Here is a 15757-nt window from a genome sequence, read left to right as displayed (position 1 = left end):
TGAATGATGTTAAAAGAAATAACTTCTGAAATTATATTTGAAAATATTAAATTCGTTATAATGAGTAATTTTAATATTTAATTTAAATATTTAATAATTTAAATACTTTTCACTTGATAATACATTCTTTAATAATTTGGGAATAATAATTTGACATTAATATTAATATTGACAGTTTAAAATAATATTTTGACATTAATAATTTGAAAGTAATAATTTGAAATTAATAATTTGACATACTTTTAAATTAATAATTTTAAATTAACAATTCCACATTAATAATTTGAAAATAATAATTTAACATTATTAACTTGACATTAATAATTTGAAATTAATAATCTGACATTGATAACTTGACATTAATAAAATTAAAATAATAATTTGAAATTAATAACTTGACATTATTTGAAGTTAATAATTTGAAATTAACAATTTGAAATTAATAATTTTAAATTAATAATTTGACATTAATAATTTGAAAATAATAATTTGAAGTTAATAACTTGACATTAATAATTTGAAAACAATAATTCGAAATTAATAATTTGACATTAATAAGTTGAAATTAATAATTTGAAAACAATAATTTGAAATTAATAATTTGAAAATAATGATTTGAAAATAGTAATTTGAAATTAATAATATGAAAACAATTTGAAATTAATAATTTGACATTAATAATTTGACATTAATAAATTGAAAAGAATGATTGGAAAAGAATAATTTGACATTAATAATTTGAAAGGAATGATTTGAAAAGAATCCTTTTAAAAATAAATACTTAAAAAATACCTTTATTTGGGGGGCTTGGGGACATTGGGGAGTTCTGGGGACATTTGGGGACACTTGGGGACATTGGGGATTGGGAACTTCAGGGGACTTTGGGGACATTTTTTGGGGACTTTGGGGCCATTTTTGGGGGCTGGGGACATGGCAGGTGTCACATGAGAGAGGAGGGGACACTTGGGGACATCAAATATGGAGATGAAGGGGGACATGTGGGGACTTCGGGGACATCGGGAAGGTTTGGGGACGTTGGGGGGATTGAGGACATTGGGGACATCATTGGGGATTGGGAACATTTGGGGACTTTGAGAACACTGGGGACATTGAGGGGAGTGGGGACATCTGGGGACATTTGGGGACATTGGGAAGGTTTGGGGACTTTGAGGACGTTTGGGAGGTCTGGGGACATTTGGGCATTTTGGGGACATTTGGGACGTTGAGGGGATTGAGGATTTTGGGGAGTTTTGGTGACATTTGGTGACCCTGGGGACCCTGCTGGCAGCGGTGTCACCTCCCCTCCGTGGGCCACAGGCGCAGGCAGAGCCCCCCGATGACAAAGGCCACCAGGGCCACCCCCGCCGTGTCCTCCACGCTGGGCCCGGGGACACCTGGGGACAGGGGGACACGTCAGCCACGGCCCGGTGGCACCGAGCCCCTCATGGTGGCACCAGCCCTGTCCTGATGTCACCAGCCCTGTCCCGGTGTCCCCAACCCTGTCCTGTGTCCCCAGCCCCTCATGGTGGCACCAGCCCTGTCCTGATGTCACCAGCCCTGTCCCGGTGTCCCCAACCCTGTCCTGTGTCCCCAGCCCCTCATGGTGGCACCAGCCCTGTCCCTGTGTCCCCAGCCCCATCCCAGCTGTCCCCAAGCCCATTCCTGATGTCCCCAACCCTGTCCCCAATGTCCCCAGGTGTCCCCAACCCTGCTCCTGGTGTCCCCAACTCCATCCCAGGTGTCCCCAACCCTATTGTTGGTGTCCCCAAGCCCATTCCTGATGTCCCTAACCCCACCCTCGATGTCCCCAGGTGTCCCCAACCCTGCTCCTGGTGTCCCTGGGTGTCCCCAAACCCTGTCCCCAGCTGTCCCCTCACCTGTCACCTGCACGGTGACCCTGTGGGGCCTGTCCCACGCCACGTGTGTCACCAGGCAGCTGCAGCTGTCCCCAAACCCTGTCCCTGATGTCCCCAAATCCCATCCCTGATGTCCCCAATGACCCAAACCCTGTCTCTGATGTCCCCAGCTGTCCCCTCACCTGTCACCTGCACAGAGATCCTGTGTGGCACGTCCCAGGCCGTGCGTCACCAGGCAGCTGGAGCTGTCCCCCGCTGTCCCCAGTGTCCCCAACCCTGTCCCTGATGTCCCCTCACCTGTCACCTGCACGGTGACCCTGTGTGGCCTGTCCCACGCCACGTGTGTCACCAGGCAGCTGTAGGTGTCCCCAAACCCTGTCCCTGATGTCCCCAAATCCCATCCCTGATGTCCCCAATGACCCAAACCCTGTCCCTGGTGTCCCTGACCCTGTCCCCTCACCTGTGACCTCCACGCTGACCCTGTGTGGCCTGTCCCATGCCACGTGTGTCACCAGGCAGCTGTAGGTGTCCCCTAACCCTGTCCCCAGTGTCCCCAGGTGTGTCCCCAGCTGTCCCATCACCTGTGACCTCCACGCTGACCCTGTGGGGCCTGTCCCACGCCGCGTGTGTCACCAGGCAGCTGCAGGTGTCCCCAAACCCTGTCCCCAGTGTCCCCTAACCCTGTCCCCAATGTCCCCAGGTGTGTCCCCAGCTGTCCCATCACCTGTCACCTCCACGCTGACCCTGTGGGGCCTGTCCCACGCCGCGTGTGTCACCAGGCAGCTGTAGGTGTCCCCAAACCCTGTCCCCAATGTCCCCAGGTGTGTCCCCAGCTGTCCCCTCACCTGTGACCTCCACGCTGACCCTGTGGGGCCTGTCCCACGCCGCGTGTGTCACCAGGCAGCTGCAGGTGTCCCCGGCCGTCCCCGCGGGCACGCGCAGCCCCGCGCTGCGGCTGAAGGTGCCGTCGGCGCCGCGCCGGTGCCCGGAGCTCCAGCCTGGCCCCGCGGCATCCCTGGGGGGCTGGTGGCCCCCAAGGTGTCCCCCGAGGTGTCCCCGGGTGCCACGGGGACATGGGAACAGTGAGCTGGGGGCTCTGGGAGGGACTGGGAATGGACTGGGAGGGACTGAGAGGAAACTGGGAGGGACTGGAATGGACTGGGAGATCGGCCGAGAGCCCTAGGGACAGCAGGGACAGCAGCAGGGACACCCGGGGAGGGGCTGGGGACAGAGGGACAGTGAACTGGGGGCACTGGGACAGACTGGGAGGGACTGGGAGCCATTAATGGGCTCTGGGTGGGATCCAGTACAGCCCAGTACGGATCATGTGCACACATCTGAACCCCCCCATCCCAGCAGCGCCATTTGTGGGGCACTGGGACATACTGGGATATACTGGGAGCCCGTCCATACTGACCCCAGAGCTCTGCCAGCCCAGTGTGGGCACAGAGAGGGGCACTGGGACATACTGGGATATACTGGGAGCCCGTCCGTACTTACCCCAGAGCTCTGCCAGCCCAGTGTGGGCACAGAGAGGGGCACTGGGACATACTGGGATATACTGGGAGCCCGTCCATACTGACCCCAGAGCTCTGCCAGCCCAGTGTGGGCACAGAGAGGGGCACTGGGACATACTGGGATATACTGGGAGCCCGTCCGTACTTACCCCAGAGCTCTGCCAGCCCAGTGTGGGCACAGAGAGGGGCACTGGGACATACTGGGATATACTGGGAGCCCGTCCATACTGACCCCAGAGCGCTGCCAGCCCAGTGTGGGCACAGAGAGGGGCACTGGGACATACCGGGATATACTGGGAGCCCGTCCATACTGACCCCAGAGCTCTGCCAGCCCAGTGTGGGCACAGAGAGGGGCACTGGGACATACTGGGATATACTGGGAGCCGTCCCACCCCCCCAGCCCCGCCCCCGGCACTGACCAATCACGTTCATCCGCAGCACCTGCTGCACCTGCCCATGGGGCGTGGTCACGGAGCAGACGAAGGAGCCGTCATCAGACACCGAGAGTGGCGGCAGCTGCAGCGACACCTCCATGGCGCCCCCCGGTGGCTGGGAGGACCAAGGAAAAGGGCGCGTCAGTGGCGCCCCCTGGTGGCTGGGAGGACCATGGCAGGTCCCTGACTGCAGCACCCCCTAGCGGCTGGGAGGACCAAAGCAGTTCCGCGCTTGTAGTGCCCCCTAGTGGCTGGGAGGATCAAGGCTGTCCATGCTCACAGCGCCCCCTAGCAGCTGGGAGGAGTGAGGCCATCCAGTGCCAGTGGCACCCCCTAGCAGCTGGGAGGACCGAGGTGGTTCCAGTCCCAGCAGCACCCCCTAGCGGCCGGGAGGACCCAAAGCCCCCTCCCCTCTGTCCCCTCACCGGTGTCCCGGGGGCGCTCCCGTGGCCCCTCCAGCGCCAGCAGCGCCCCCTAGCGGCTGGGAGGACCCCTCCCATCCCCTCACCGGTGTCCCGGGGGCGCTCCCGCGTCCCCCCAGCAGCAGCAGCGTCCCCGGCGCGGCCGCGGTGGCGCGGGGGGCGGCCGAGTCGAAGGCCAGCAGGCGGCGGGTGCCGGCGCGGCCGTGGCGCAGCCAGCGCAGCGCGAAGGGGCCCCCGGCGGGGCCGAAGGAGCAGTGCAGGGTCTGGGGGGAGCCCAGCAGCCCCCGCAGGCTGGGGGTCAGCGTGGAGATGAACACGGACACTGCGGGAGGGACAGTGCTGTCAGCAAGGGGACATGGGGACAATGGGGACATTGGAGACATTGAGGGGACATTGGGGCACTCAGGACAAGCAGACACTGTGGACAATGAGGGGACAATGGGGACATCAGGGACGTGGGAACAATGGGGGGATGTTGGGGACGTTGGGGACACTGGGGGAACATAGGGGACATCGGGGACATTGAGGGGACACTGGGGACAATGGGGACATTGGGGACATGGGGACAATGATGGGACATTGGGGCACTGGGGACATTGGGGGGACATTGAGGATAAGGGGACATTGGGGACATTTGGGGGGACATGGGGACAATGGGGGGACATTGGGGCATTGGGGACACGGGGACAATGAGGGGACATCGGGGACATTTGGGGAACACTGGGGGGACATCGGGACAATGGGGGACATTGAGGGTAAGGGGACATTGGTGACAATTGGGATAATGGGGGGACATAGGGACATTGCGGAGATTGGGGATAATGGGGACACTGGGGGGATATTGGGGACATCAGGGACATTTGGGGGACATTGGGGCACTGGAGACAAGGGGGGGACATCAGGGTCATTGGGGACAATTGGGATAAGGGGGGGACATTGAGGATATTGGGGACATTGCAGGGACATTGGGGACATGGGGACATTGGGGACATTGAGGGGACACTGGGGCATTGGGGACAATGAGGGGACATCGGGGACATTGGGGACAAGGGGTCACTGGGGGTGGGGACATTGAGGGTAAGGGGACACTGGGGACATGGGGGGACATTGAGGGGCTGGGGGGGCATGGGGACAATGGGGGGACAAGGGGACATTGGGGACATCGGGGACAATTGGGGTAATGGAGGGACACTGGGGGGACACTGGGGATATTGAGGGTAAGGGGATATTGGGGACATCAGGGACATTTGGGGGACATTGAGGACATCGGGGACATTTGGGGAACACTGGAGGAACATTGGGGGGACACTGGGGACAATGCGGCATTGGGGACACTGGGGGGATATTGAGGACATTGGGGACAATGCGGCATTGGGGACACCAAGGACATGGGACACTGGGGGACATCGAGGGGACATCGAGGACGTTGGCACGGGGTGACACTGGCGGTGATACACGGCGGGGACATCTGGGGCCATGTAGTGGTTTGACCCGGAAGTGAGTTTCTGGAAAAGTCTAGGTCAAACCAATCAGTGGCCAGATTTGAAATTGGCACTTCTGGTGGCCACTGAGGTTTGGATACGCCTCTGAGAACACACGGGGGTTAAAAGCAGGAAATTCCCAGAGAATTTCCTCTTTGGAATCCGGCGTTGGTGAGTGGAATCTGAACCTCTCCCCTGCCCAGCTGCGTCTGGGTGGGGCAAGGGGAGGCCATGACAGGGAGGAGGCCGGGAGCCCCAAAAGATACAAAAGTAGAAGTTATTAGACCGTGCAGGGGTGGAAGAGACTTGCGATGTTGGGCAGCCCCCCGGGAGAGAAAAACAGAGACTGTGCTGGCAGCTCAGCTGGCCAGAAGCGGGGGATGCGGCAGCTGTGCGAATCCTTGGGCAGGCAGAAGGGAAGATTTAAACCCCTTTGTAGACTAATGGAAACGTTACAAATACCGAATCCTCCTGAATCAGAATGAGGAGAGAGATGAGAGATTAAATGGGCAAGTGTGAGGAAAGCTGGAAGAGGAGAGAAGAATCCTAGATGGGAAGAGATGATGGAGTGGCCTTGGGCTGGACTCTTTCTTGTATAGCCATGGACAGACCCGTGTTTTTTCCCTGTGAGCCAGAGACTGCATTTAGGGGGAGGCAACACCTGGGAGTCAAGAGTGAAGCAGCGGCGTGAACAGAGACGGCTGAAGAGGGTGTGGGATGCCCTCTGTCTCCACGGAGAGGAAGATCTCTGTTCATGAGGCCCCTCGGCCCCAGGGGGCGAAATCTGGGGGGGACTGGTGTCCTGAAGTTGAGAGACTGATGTTTCTGGAAGTGAGTGGAGCATCTTTAAACGGGGATCCCTAAAGGCAGTCCTGGCCCGTGTCCAGTGGTGAGAGCGCTGGACATGGCGGGGGAGAAGTCACGAGGGCCGATGTTCTCTGGGCAGGGCCATGGGTGACATGGAAACACAGGAGGTTTTAATTGTGTTTCCAGGGGAAGCCTCTGGTGCAAAGGGAGGACTCCTCTCTCCCTGATGGATTTGAGGGTGGATTATTTGAGGGGTGATGACGGACTGGAAGTTGATAGTGACGTGGTGGGAATCCATGGTGTTATCTCATTCTGTGGAGAAAATGGAGGGGGGAGAAGGAATGTATCTGGAGGGTTTTCATTTCCTAGCTTTGTGTGTGCGTTCCTTTTCAGATATTGTAATTAATAAAGTGTTGTTTTGTTCCCTCCATCCTCAAGCCTGCTTTGTTCTGTTTCCGGATCACATCTCACAGTAACCATTTTGGAAATACGCCTGCCATGGGGGCCCTGGCACTGTGCCAGGGTCAAACCATGACAGTAGCATAGTTTCTATTTTAACATTATGTTATGACCTAAAACTATATTTAACACACTACATAAGAAAATTAATGCACCATCACTTTCTAACATAAAACATATAATATTTATTTTAGTATTTGCAAAAAGTCAATCGTAAAATATGCATTTTTCACAGCTGGGGAGGGGACGGGGGAGGTGTCTGGGACCTGCTGGCACTTGTGACCTCCTGGGGTGGCCCCGTGCTCTTGAGCAGTCTCCTTTGTCCTCTCCATCCCTTTGTCAGCCTCTTGTCCCCACTGCCACCCCCTGCCCTTCTACTGTCCCCTCCACGCTGTCTACAATGTCCTCAACCCTGTGCCTCAGCTCCCGTGTCAACTTGCTGGTGATCAATAACAATCAGCAAAAGGCAATACAAAAGGGCAAAAGGCAATAAAAAGTTGCAGAAGTCAATACAAAAGTGCAAAAGGCAATACAAAAGTGCAAAAAGAAATAAAAAATTGCAGAAGTCAGTACAAAAGTGCAAAAGGCAATAAAAAATTGCAGAAGTCAGTACAAAAGTCCAAAAGGCAATAAAAAATTGCAGAAGGCAATACAAAAGTGCAAAAGGCAATAAAAAATTGCAAAAGTCAATACAAAACTGCAGAAGTCAATACAAGAGTGCAAAAGGCAATACAAAAGTGCAAAAGGCACTGCAGAACTACAGAAGCCAGTTATTAAATTGTCATTTATGACCCAGTGTTGGCCATGTTTGTGAGGGTCCCAGGATGAGGGAAGAGATTAATCTGACTCCATATTTCTTAGAAGGCTGATATATTATGATATTACATTATATAATAGAAATTATATATTAAAACTATACTGAAATATAGAGAGAAAGGATACGTCACAAACCTAGAAAAGGATGAATAATAAAAAACCCGTGACTGACCAGAGACTACGACACAGCTGGACTGGGATTGGTCATTCAGTAAAAAACAATTCACATGGAACCAATCAAAGGTGCACCTGCAACATTCCAAAGCAGCAAAACTCGGGGAGAAGCGATCACAGTATTGTTTTTCTTTTCCCCTGAGGCTTCTCATCTTCCCAGGAGGAGAAATCCTGGCAAAGGGATTTTACATAAAGTATCATGGTGACAGCCTGGCCCTGCTGCAGGCACAGTGGAAAGCTGGAAGCTGCTGAGGGGACTCAGTCACCCTTGTCCCCTGTCCCTGAGTGTCCCCAGTGACATCACCCCAGGAATTCCCATCAGGATTTGGGACAGTATCAATGAAAATTCCCAGAAAATTCCCCAAATTTGTCTCAAAAACTGCACGGGGAGGGGACAGGTGACAGCAGCTCTGTCGCTGATGATGTCACTGCTATTATGATTTCACGGAAGTGATATCATCATCCCTGCAGCAGATTTGGGATGTCCTCGATGGCTCTTTGGCACCTCTCGGCCACCCCACAGGCACTAGGTCTGTCAGGACCACCACTGAAATAGAACTCGATGATGCTGTCAACTGCTCCCACCAGGTGATCCTTGGCCAGGCGGACGTTGGCCTCCCACAGACGCTCAGCCATGGTCACCTTGTCCTTGGGGACATCGGGATACGCCACATTTGTCCCCTTCAGGGCAGCCTCGATGTCCCCAACCCTGCACTGCAGATCCTGGGGGAGCGCAGTGGCTTCGTCACACGCGGCCACCAAGCGCTCCAGCAGCCCCAGGGCCGCCTCCACCCGCTGTCTCTCCATGATGGCCATTGTTGCCTCGCTGGCAGCCACCCTGGCCTCTCTCTTCACCCGGGCTTCATGCCTGCCCACCACCTCAGCCCCCTCCTCCCCACCCAGGGCCTGACCCAGCTCCAACATCTTTTCCCGAAGTGTCCCATAACGGGCAGCCTTGTCCTGCAGCTCCCTGGCCCGGGCGGTGGCAGTGGCCACCCTGTCGGCCACCTTGGTGGCCACCTCCCTCCAGGTCTTATGGAGCTGGGTGGCCACCCTGGCCAGCCGGGCCCAGCTGTCCACAAGCTCAGACACCGAGCCCTGCCACTTGCTGGCCGCCATTGTCACATGGTCCCAGGTGGTGCACGTGGTGCTGTCACAGGCGGCCAGGACCCGGCTCAGGGAGGTGACATCCTGGCGCCACCAGGTGCCATCAAGGCGGTAAAGGGTGACTCGGAGCTCCTTGGTGAAGTCCTCCAGGTTCCAGTACAGGCACCTTGGGGACATGAGCAGCAGCATCTCCTCCTCCCGCGTGGGCACGGTGGCCAGCAGCTCGCCCAGGATGGCCACCACAGTGACCGGCGGGTGCAGCACGGCTGGGGACAGCTGGGGAGGGGACAGGGGAGGTGTCAGGGACCTGGTGGCACTTGTGATCTCCTGGGGTGGCCTCCTGCCCCCAAGGAGTCCCCTTTGTCCCGTCCATCCCTTTGTCAGCCTCTTGTCCCCACTGCCACCCGCGACCAGCCCGTTTCCCCTCTGCCACCCATGCCCCCTTCTCCCCCAGCGTCCCCGCTTGTGCCCGCCCCCGCCCATCACACCTCTTGGAGCTCCGTGTTCACTGGGGACACCTTGGGGACAACGTGGGAACACTCCATGGGTTGAAGGAGCCTTGGGATGTCGTCGATGGCACTTCGGCACCGCTCGGCCACCTCAAAGGCAGGGGGGCTGGCAGGATCACCATCGATATAGAAATCAATGATGTCTTGAAGTGTCCCCAGCAAGTGATCCTTGACCAGGCGGGTGCTGGCCTCCCACAGCCGCTCGGCTACGGCCACCTTGTCCACCAAGTCCTTGGGGACGTCGGGGGATGCCTCATTTGTCCCCTCCAGAGCAGCTTCAGTGTCCCTCAGCAGGCGCTGCAGCTCCCGGGGGAAGGCGGCTGCTTCGTCACACGCGGCCACCAAGCGCTCCAGCAGCCCCAGGGCCTCCTCAACCCACTGTCTCTCCATGGTGGCCATTGTTGCCTGCCTGGCACCCACCCTGGCATTTCTCCTCACCCAGCCTTCATACCCGACGTTGTCCCTCACCCGCCTGCGCAGGGCTGGACCCAGTGGCGCCCTGTTTTCCTCAGCTATCCCATAATGGGCAACCAGGCCTCGCAGCTTCCTTGCCCAGGCGTTGGTGGTGGCCGCTGCATTGGCCGCCTGTGTGACCACCTCTCTGCAGGCATTGTGGAGTTTGGTGGCTGCCCTGGCCAGCCGGGCCCACCTGTCCACAAGCACAGACACCAACTGGTGCCACTCGCTGGCCGCCATTGTCACACGGTGCCAGGTGCTCAGTGGGGTGCTCCTGTAGGCGGCCAGGGCCTGGCTCGGGGAGGTGGGAGGGTCATCATCATCGGAGGTGACATTGCGGCGCCACCAGGTGTCATCAATGCAGTACAGGGTGACCCGGAGCTCCTTGCAGAAATCCTCCAGGTCCCAGTACAGGCACCTTGGGGACTTGAGCAGCCTCATCTCCTCCTCCCGTGTGGGCACGGTGGCCAGCAGCTCGCCCAGGGTGGCCACCACAGTGACCGGCGGGTGAAGCAGGGCTGGGGACAGCTGGGATGGGGACAGGGGAAGTGTCATCCCACTTGTGGCCTCCTGAGGTGGCCCCCTGCCCTCTAGAGGTCCCCTTTGTCCCCTCTGTCCCTGTGTCAGCCTCTCATCCCCGCTGCCACCCCCTGCCAGTCCCCATGTTCCCTCCCCCATGTGTCCCCTGCATGCCCCCTCCCCACCCAGCGTTCTCTGTCCCCCTCTCTCTCCCCCCACCCATCGCACCGTTTGTAGCTCCACGCTCACTGGGGACACCTTGGGGACGCTCTGGAGATGCTCTGGGGATTGAACCAGCCTTGGGATGTCCTTGATGGCTCTTTGGCACCGCTCGGACACCTCACGGGCACTGGGTCTGTCGGAACCACCATTGAACAAGAAGTCGATGGTGTCTGGAATTGTCCCCACCAGGTGATCCTTGGCCAGCCGGGCGTTGGCCACCCACAGCCGCTCGGCCACAGCCATCTTGTCCACCCAGTCCTTGGGGACACTGGGGGATGCCTCATTTGTCCCCTCCATGGTGTCTACGATGTCCCTGAGCAGGCGCTGCAGCTCCCGGGGGAAGGCGGCAGCTCCGTCACACGCGGCCACCAAGCGCTCCAGCAGCCCCAGGGCCTCCTCCACCCGCTGTCTCAACATGGGGACTGTTGGTGTCTCGCTGGCAGCCGCCCTGGCATTTCTCCTCACCCGGGCTTCACGCCTGCCCAGCACTTCAGCCCCCGCCTGCCTGACCAGGGTTGGACCCAGCTGCTCCCCGTGTCCCTGACCTATCCTAAAAGAGGCAGCCATTTTCTGCAGGACGTCAGCCCAGTCGGTGGCGATGGCCGCCTTGTCGGCCGCCTCAGCGACAACCTTCCTGCAGATGTCGAGGAGGTGGGTGGCCACCTTGGCCAGCTCAGCCCAGCTGTCCAGAAGCACAGACACCGAGCCCTGCCACATGACGGCCGCCATTGCCTCATGGTCCCCAGCGGTCCGTGGGGTGCTCTTGCAGGCGGCCAGGGCCTTGCTCAGGGAGATGAGAAGGTCACGATCATCGGAGGTGACAATGCGGCGCCACACGGTGTCATCAGTGCGGTACAGGGTGGTCTGGAGATCCTTGGTGAATTTCTCCAGGGCCCAGTACAGGTTCAATGGGAACTGGAACAGCAGCATCATCTCGTCCGGCCTGGGCAGGGTGGCCAGCAGCTCGCCCAGGGTGGCCACCACAGTGACCGGCGGGTGCAGCAGGGCCGGGGACAGCTGGGGAGGGGACAGGGGAGGTGTCAGGGACCTGGTGGCACTTAAAGCCTCCTGACCCGCTGCCCTCGAGGGGTCCTTGGTCCCCTCCCTGGAGGGCTCCGCTGCCCATCTGTCTCTCCCTTATTCTCTCTGCCACCCCCGTCCCTCCCTCGTATCCTCTGCCGTCCCCCTGCCCCCACTGCTGTCCCCTCTGCCACCCTTTCACCACCCCACACCTCCCCTCCTCTCCCCCTCCCATCGCACCTCTTGGGGCTCCATGCTCCCTGGGGACACCTTGGGGACACATTGAGGGCGCTCCGGTGGCGAACGAGCCCCGGGACCAGCGCCGGCCCCGGCCCAGAACCGGCCCCATGGGCGGTGCCAAGAAAATGGCGGCACCGCCTCTGGAGGGGCCGGAAAGGGGCGGGGCGATGTGGCGTCACCGCCCCTCACACCGTACCGGTACCGCCCCTATCCCTGGAAAGCTCCAGGATTTGGGCGCTTTGGCTGGATCCTAGGGGATTTAGGCTCAGGCCCAGGGGATTTAGGCTCAGCCCCGGGAGGTTTAGGCTCCATCCCGCGATTTCCAGGAGGATTAATTCCGCCGTTCCCGGCTGGATTTAGGAGGGAATACGGAGCGCTCTGAGGAGCGGGCGGATTTGCCCTCACCCAAGATGGCGGCACAGCTGCCCTATCGTGAAACACGGACCAATCAGAAGTCGCGCCTGGCAAAAGTACTGGCGGAAGTTTCCCCTGCGGCGGCGTCAGCGGCCGCTTCCGGCAGAAAGGCGATGCATTGTGGGCATTGTGGTCCCGATGGGCCTCTGCGGCGGCGGAGCGGGGCCGAGGGGATGTGAGGGGATTTGGGGCGTCCTGAGGTGTTTTTGGGGCATTGTGAGGGAGAATTGCCGGGGGTTGTGAGTGGGCCGAGGGGATGTGAGGGGATTTGGGGGGTCCTGAGGTGGTTTTGGGGCATTGTGAGGGAGAATTGCAGGGGGTTGTGAGTGGGCCGAGGGGATGTGAGGCGATTTGGGGCGTCCTGAGGGGGTTTGGGGGGATCCTGAGGGAGAACTGGGGGGGTTGTGAGGGGATCTGAGGGGATTTGGAGGATCCTGAGGGGGTTGGGGGGGATTTGGGGAATCCTGAGTGGATCTGGGGGGTTTTGGAGAGATCTGTGGGACTTTGGGAGGTCCTGAGCGGGGAATGGAGATCCTGAGGGGATCTGAAGAGTCCTGAGGGGCTTTTGGAGGTGCTGAGGGGATTGGAGGGGTTGTGAGGGGATTTTGGGGTGTTCTGAGGGAGAATTGGGGATCCTGAGGGGATTTGGGGTGTCCTGGGGGAGAACTGGGGGTCCTGAGGGGGTTTGAAGGGATATGAGGGGGTTTGGGGGAGTCCTAAGGGGGTTGGGGGGTCCTGACGGAGAACTGGGGGGTCGTGAAGGGGTTTAGGGTGGATTTTGGGGCGTTCTGAGGGAGAATTGAGGGTCCTGAGGGGTTTTGGGTGGTCCTGAGGGGTTCTGGAGGGGTCTTGAGTGGTTATGGGGAGGATTTTGGGGAGCCTGAGGGGATTTGGGGAGGTCATGAAGGGATCTGGGGGGATTCTGAGGAGATTTTCGGGGGTCCTGAGGGGGATTGGGGTGTCGTGAGGGGATTTAGGGGCGTTCTGAGGGAGTTTTGGGGGTTCCTGGAGGATTTTGGGGGTCCTGAGGGGGTTCAGGAGGATTTTGAGGGTGCCCGACTGGACTGGGGCATCCCGAGGGAATTTTGGGGGTCCCTGTGTGGATTTTGTGCCTCCCTAACTGAATTTGGGACAATTTTGGGAGAATTTGGGGTCATTTTGGGGTCCTTGAACGGATTTTGGAGCATTTGGGGGATTTTTGGGATCCCTGACTGGATTTTGGGGTATTTTGGTGTAATTTTGGGGTATATTGGTGCAATTTCAGGATCCCTGATGGGATTTTGGGATATTTTAGTGTATTTTGGATAATTTTGGGGTCCCTGATGGGATTTTGGGGTATTCTGGGGTAATTTCAGGGTCCTTGATGGGATTTCAGGGTATTTTGGTGCAATTTTGGGGGTGATTTTGGGTAATTTCAGGGTGTGTTATGGTAATTGGATGTAATTTTGGGGTATTTTGGTGTATCTGGGTTTGAACAGACAGGTGTGTGCTGAGGAAGGCAGGAGACCCCTGAAATGGAAAATGTGAACCCTCTCCCTCTGAATTGTTATAAATTTGAAAATAAAAGGCTCTCAGGCAAAGATATGGGAGGAGGAATAACAGTTCTTAATTTGGGTATGAAAATAAAAGTAAAATAAAATAAAATAATTAAAAGAAATATAGAAATCAAAATAAGAATAAAAATACTAATGAAAATAAAAATAAAGTCAGAAATAAAATCAAGATAAAAATAAAATTAATAAAAATAAAATACAATATAAAATAAAAAATTTAAAATATAGAAATAAAAACTATAAAAAAGTAAAACAAAGTAATAAACAATAAAAATAAAAATTAGATACAAATAAAATTAAACATTGAAAAACTAAAATAATAAATAAAGATAGAAATAAAAATAGAAATAAGATAAAAAAGAATAAAAATAAAATAAAAAATAATAAAAAATAAAAAAGAAATAAAATCAATATAAAACCAAAAATAACATAAAGATAAGAATACAAATAATAAAAATTAACTCAAAAATAAAAATAAAATAAAGTAAAAAACCAGAATAAGAAGAAAGCTGCTCCTCTGGGAATGCAGTGGGCAAAGGCTGCTGTGCTGTTCCAAACCTCAGATTACATCCAGGTAGGAATGCTTGGCTCCTCCCCATGGGCGGAGCATCTCCCAATGGGATGGTGTCATCTCATCAGCCATGCAGTGATGCTTAGTGGCCCATGAACAGCAGATAATTAATAATTAACAGCCCATGAACAGCAGATAATTAATAATTAATGGCCCAGTCTAGGTGCCAATATAAAATGTATTCTCTCCCCATCCCCAAGAGCTGTTCACACCAGGAGAGGCATTGTTTAATTGTGTTCCTGATCTCCTGTTCCTGAACCCATCAATTCCATGCACTGAGCAGCAGCTCCCGTTTAAAATCTCACCAATTGCTCCCAGCTTCCCCAAACTTCCAATCCAACACCGAAAAAGACATTACTGTTAAATCTTTCTAGGTCACACAGAGATTGTAGTTTCCTGTTTGGCAGCTGAGAACAACTAATCCTCCACTCTTAGTAGGTAAACACAATATTGATTTTCACAGAAAATCAGAGCAGGGGAGCAAGTGAAGCAGGGAGGAAAGGAAAAAAATAATTATCAAACCAGTGGCGATATTTTCTGAAATAAAACTAAAATCATTCAGCTCTTCTACTCACTAATTTTTCAGAGACAGTTGCAAAGGAAGCTCGCTATCTTCGTGAGGCTTAATTAATTGAAATCTGACTCAGAGAGAACTCCCTCCAGGAGCCATTTCTGTCTGCTGGGCAATCAAGGACCAATCATGACTCAGAACGACATCAGCCCATTGTGAGAGGCTCCGCCCAAGGGAGGAGCTCAGCATCCCCACCTGGATATAATCTGGGCTTTGGGACAGAACAGGCAGCCCTTACCCATGGGTTTCCAGAGGACAAGAGCTGCCAGATCTTTTCTAGGGGATCACCACTTCAGCAAGACCATTTCATCTGGACTGCTACCACCGCCCTACCTACCAGGGTGTCAGGTTGGATTCTCACTCTGTTAGTGGTTTCATTTTGTATTATTGCATGTTTGTTGGTTTTTTCCCCCTTTTTCCTAGTTGTATTTCTGACTTGGAGTTTCTCACTGGTTTTGCTTTCAAACCAGAACATAATTTTGGCGCCCAACGTGAGGCAGCAAGGTTTTTGCTCAAGGACCTGGTTACACTGGTGGGCAATGCAGGAGGACGGGGAAACCCCTCGTGTACCACAAGGAGACCTAAATTAAAGTGAAAACTGTGTGTAAA

General features: G+C 54.8%; 2 protein-coding genes and 1 long non-coding RNA gene across 3 annotated transcripts; 1 reads left to right on the top strand and 2 right to left on the bottom strand.

The window, feature by feature from the left end:
* Positions 1–1293: 1293 nt before the first annotated feature.
* On the bottom strand, positions 1294–4612 carry LOC135286329 (tapasin-like). The gene is made up of 4 exons (XM_064399443.1): positions 4233–4612; positions 3357–3968; positions 2702–2871; positions 1294–1394 (listed from the first exon to the last, which is right to left on the bottom strand). Exons 1-4 carry the CDS (start codon positions 4610–4612, stop codon positions 1294–1296), a joined length of 1263 nt encoding a protein of 420 aa, XP_064255513.1.
* Positions 4613–7133: 2521 nt separating this feature from the next.
* On the bottom strand, positions 7134–12443 carry LOC135286342 (uncharacterized). The gene is made up of 4 exons (XM_064399474.1): positions 12040–12443; positions 10786–11796; positions 9562–10566; positions 7134–9349 (listed from the first exon to the last, which is right to left on the bottom strand). Exons 1-4 carry the CDS (start codon positions 12052–12054, stop codon positions 8426–8428), a joined length of 2955 nt encoding a protein of 984 aa, XP_064255544.1. The 5' UTR covers positions 12055–12443; the 3' UTR covers positions 7134–8425.
* An 879-nt stretch (positions 12444–13322) lies between these two features.
* On the top strand, positions 13323–15757 carry LOC135286343 (uncharacterized). The gene is made up of 2 exons (XR_010350710.1): positions 13323–15496; positions 15619–15757. It is a non-coding gene; the product is annotated as an uncharacterized LOC135286343 (long non-coding RNA).

This window comes from Passer domesticus, chromosome 26, assembly GCF_036417665.1.
Source record: "Passer domesticus isolate bPasDom1 chromosome 26, bPasDom1.hap1, whole genome shotgun sequence".
NCBI classification, from domain to species: domain Eukaryota; kingdom Metazoa; phylum Chordata; class Aves; order Passeriformes; family Passeridae; genus Passer; species Passer domesticus.
This window is presented reverse-complemented; position numbering and strand designations above follow the sequence as displayed.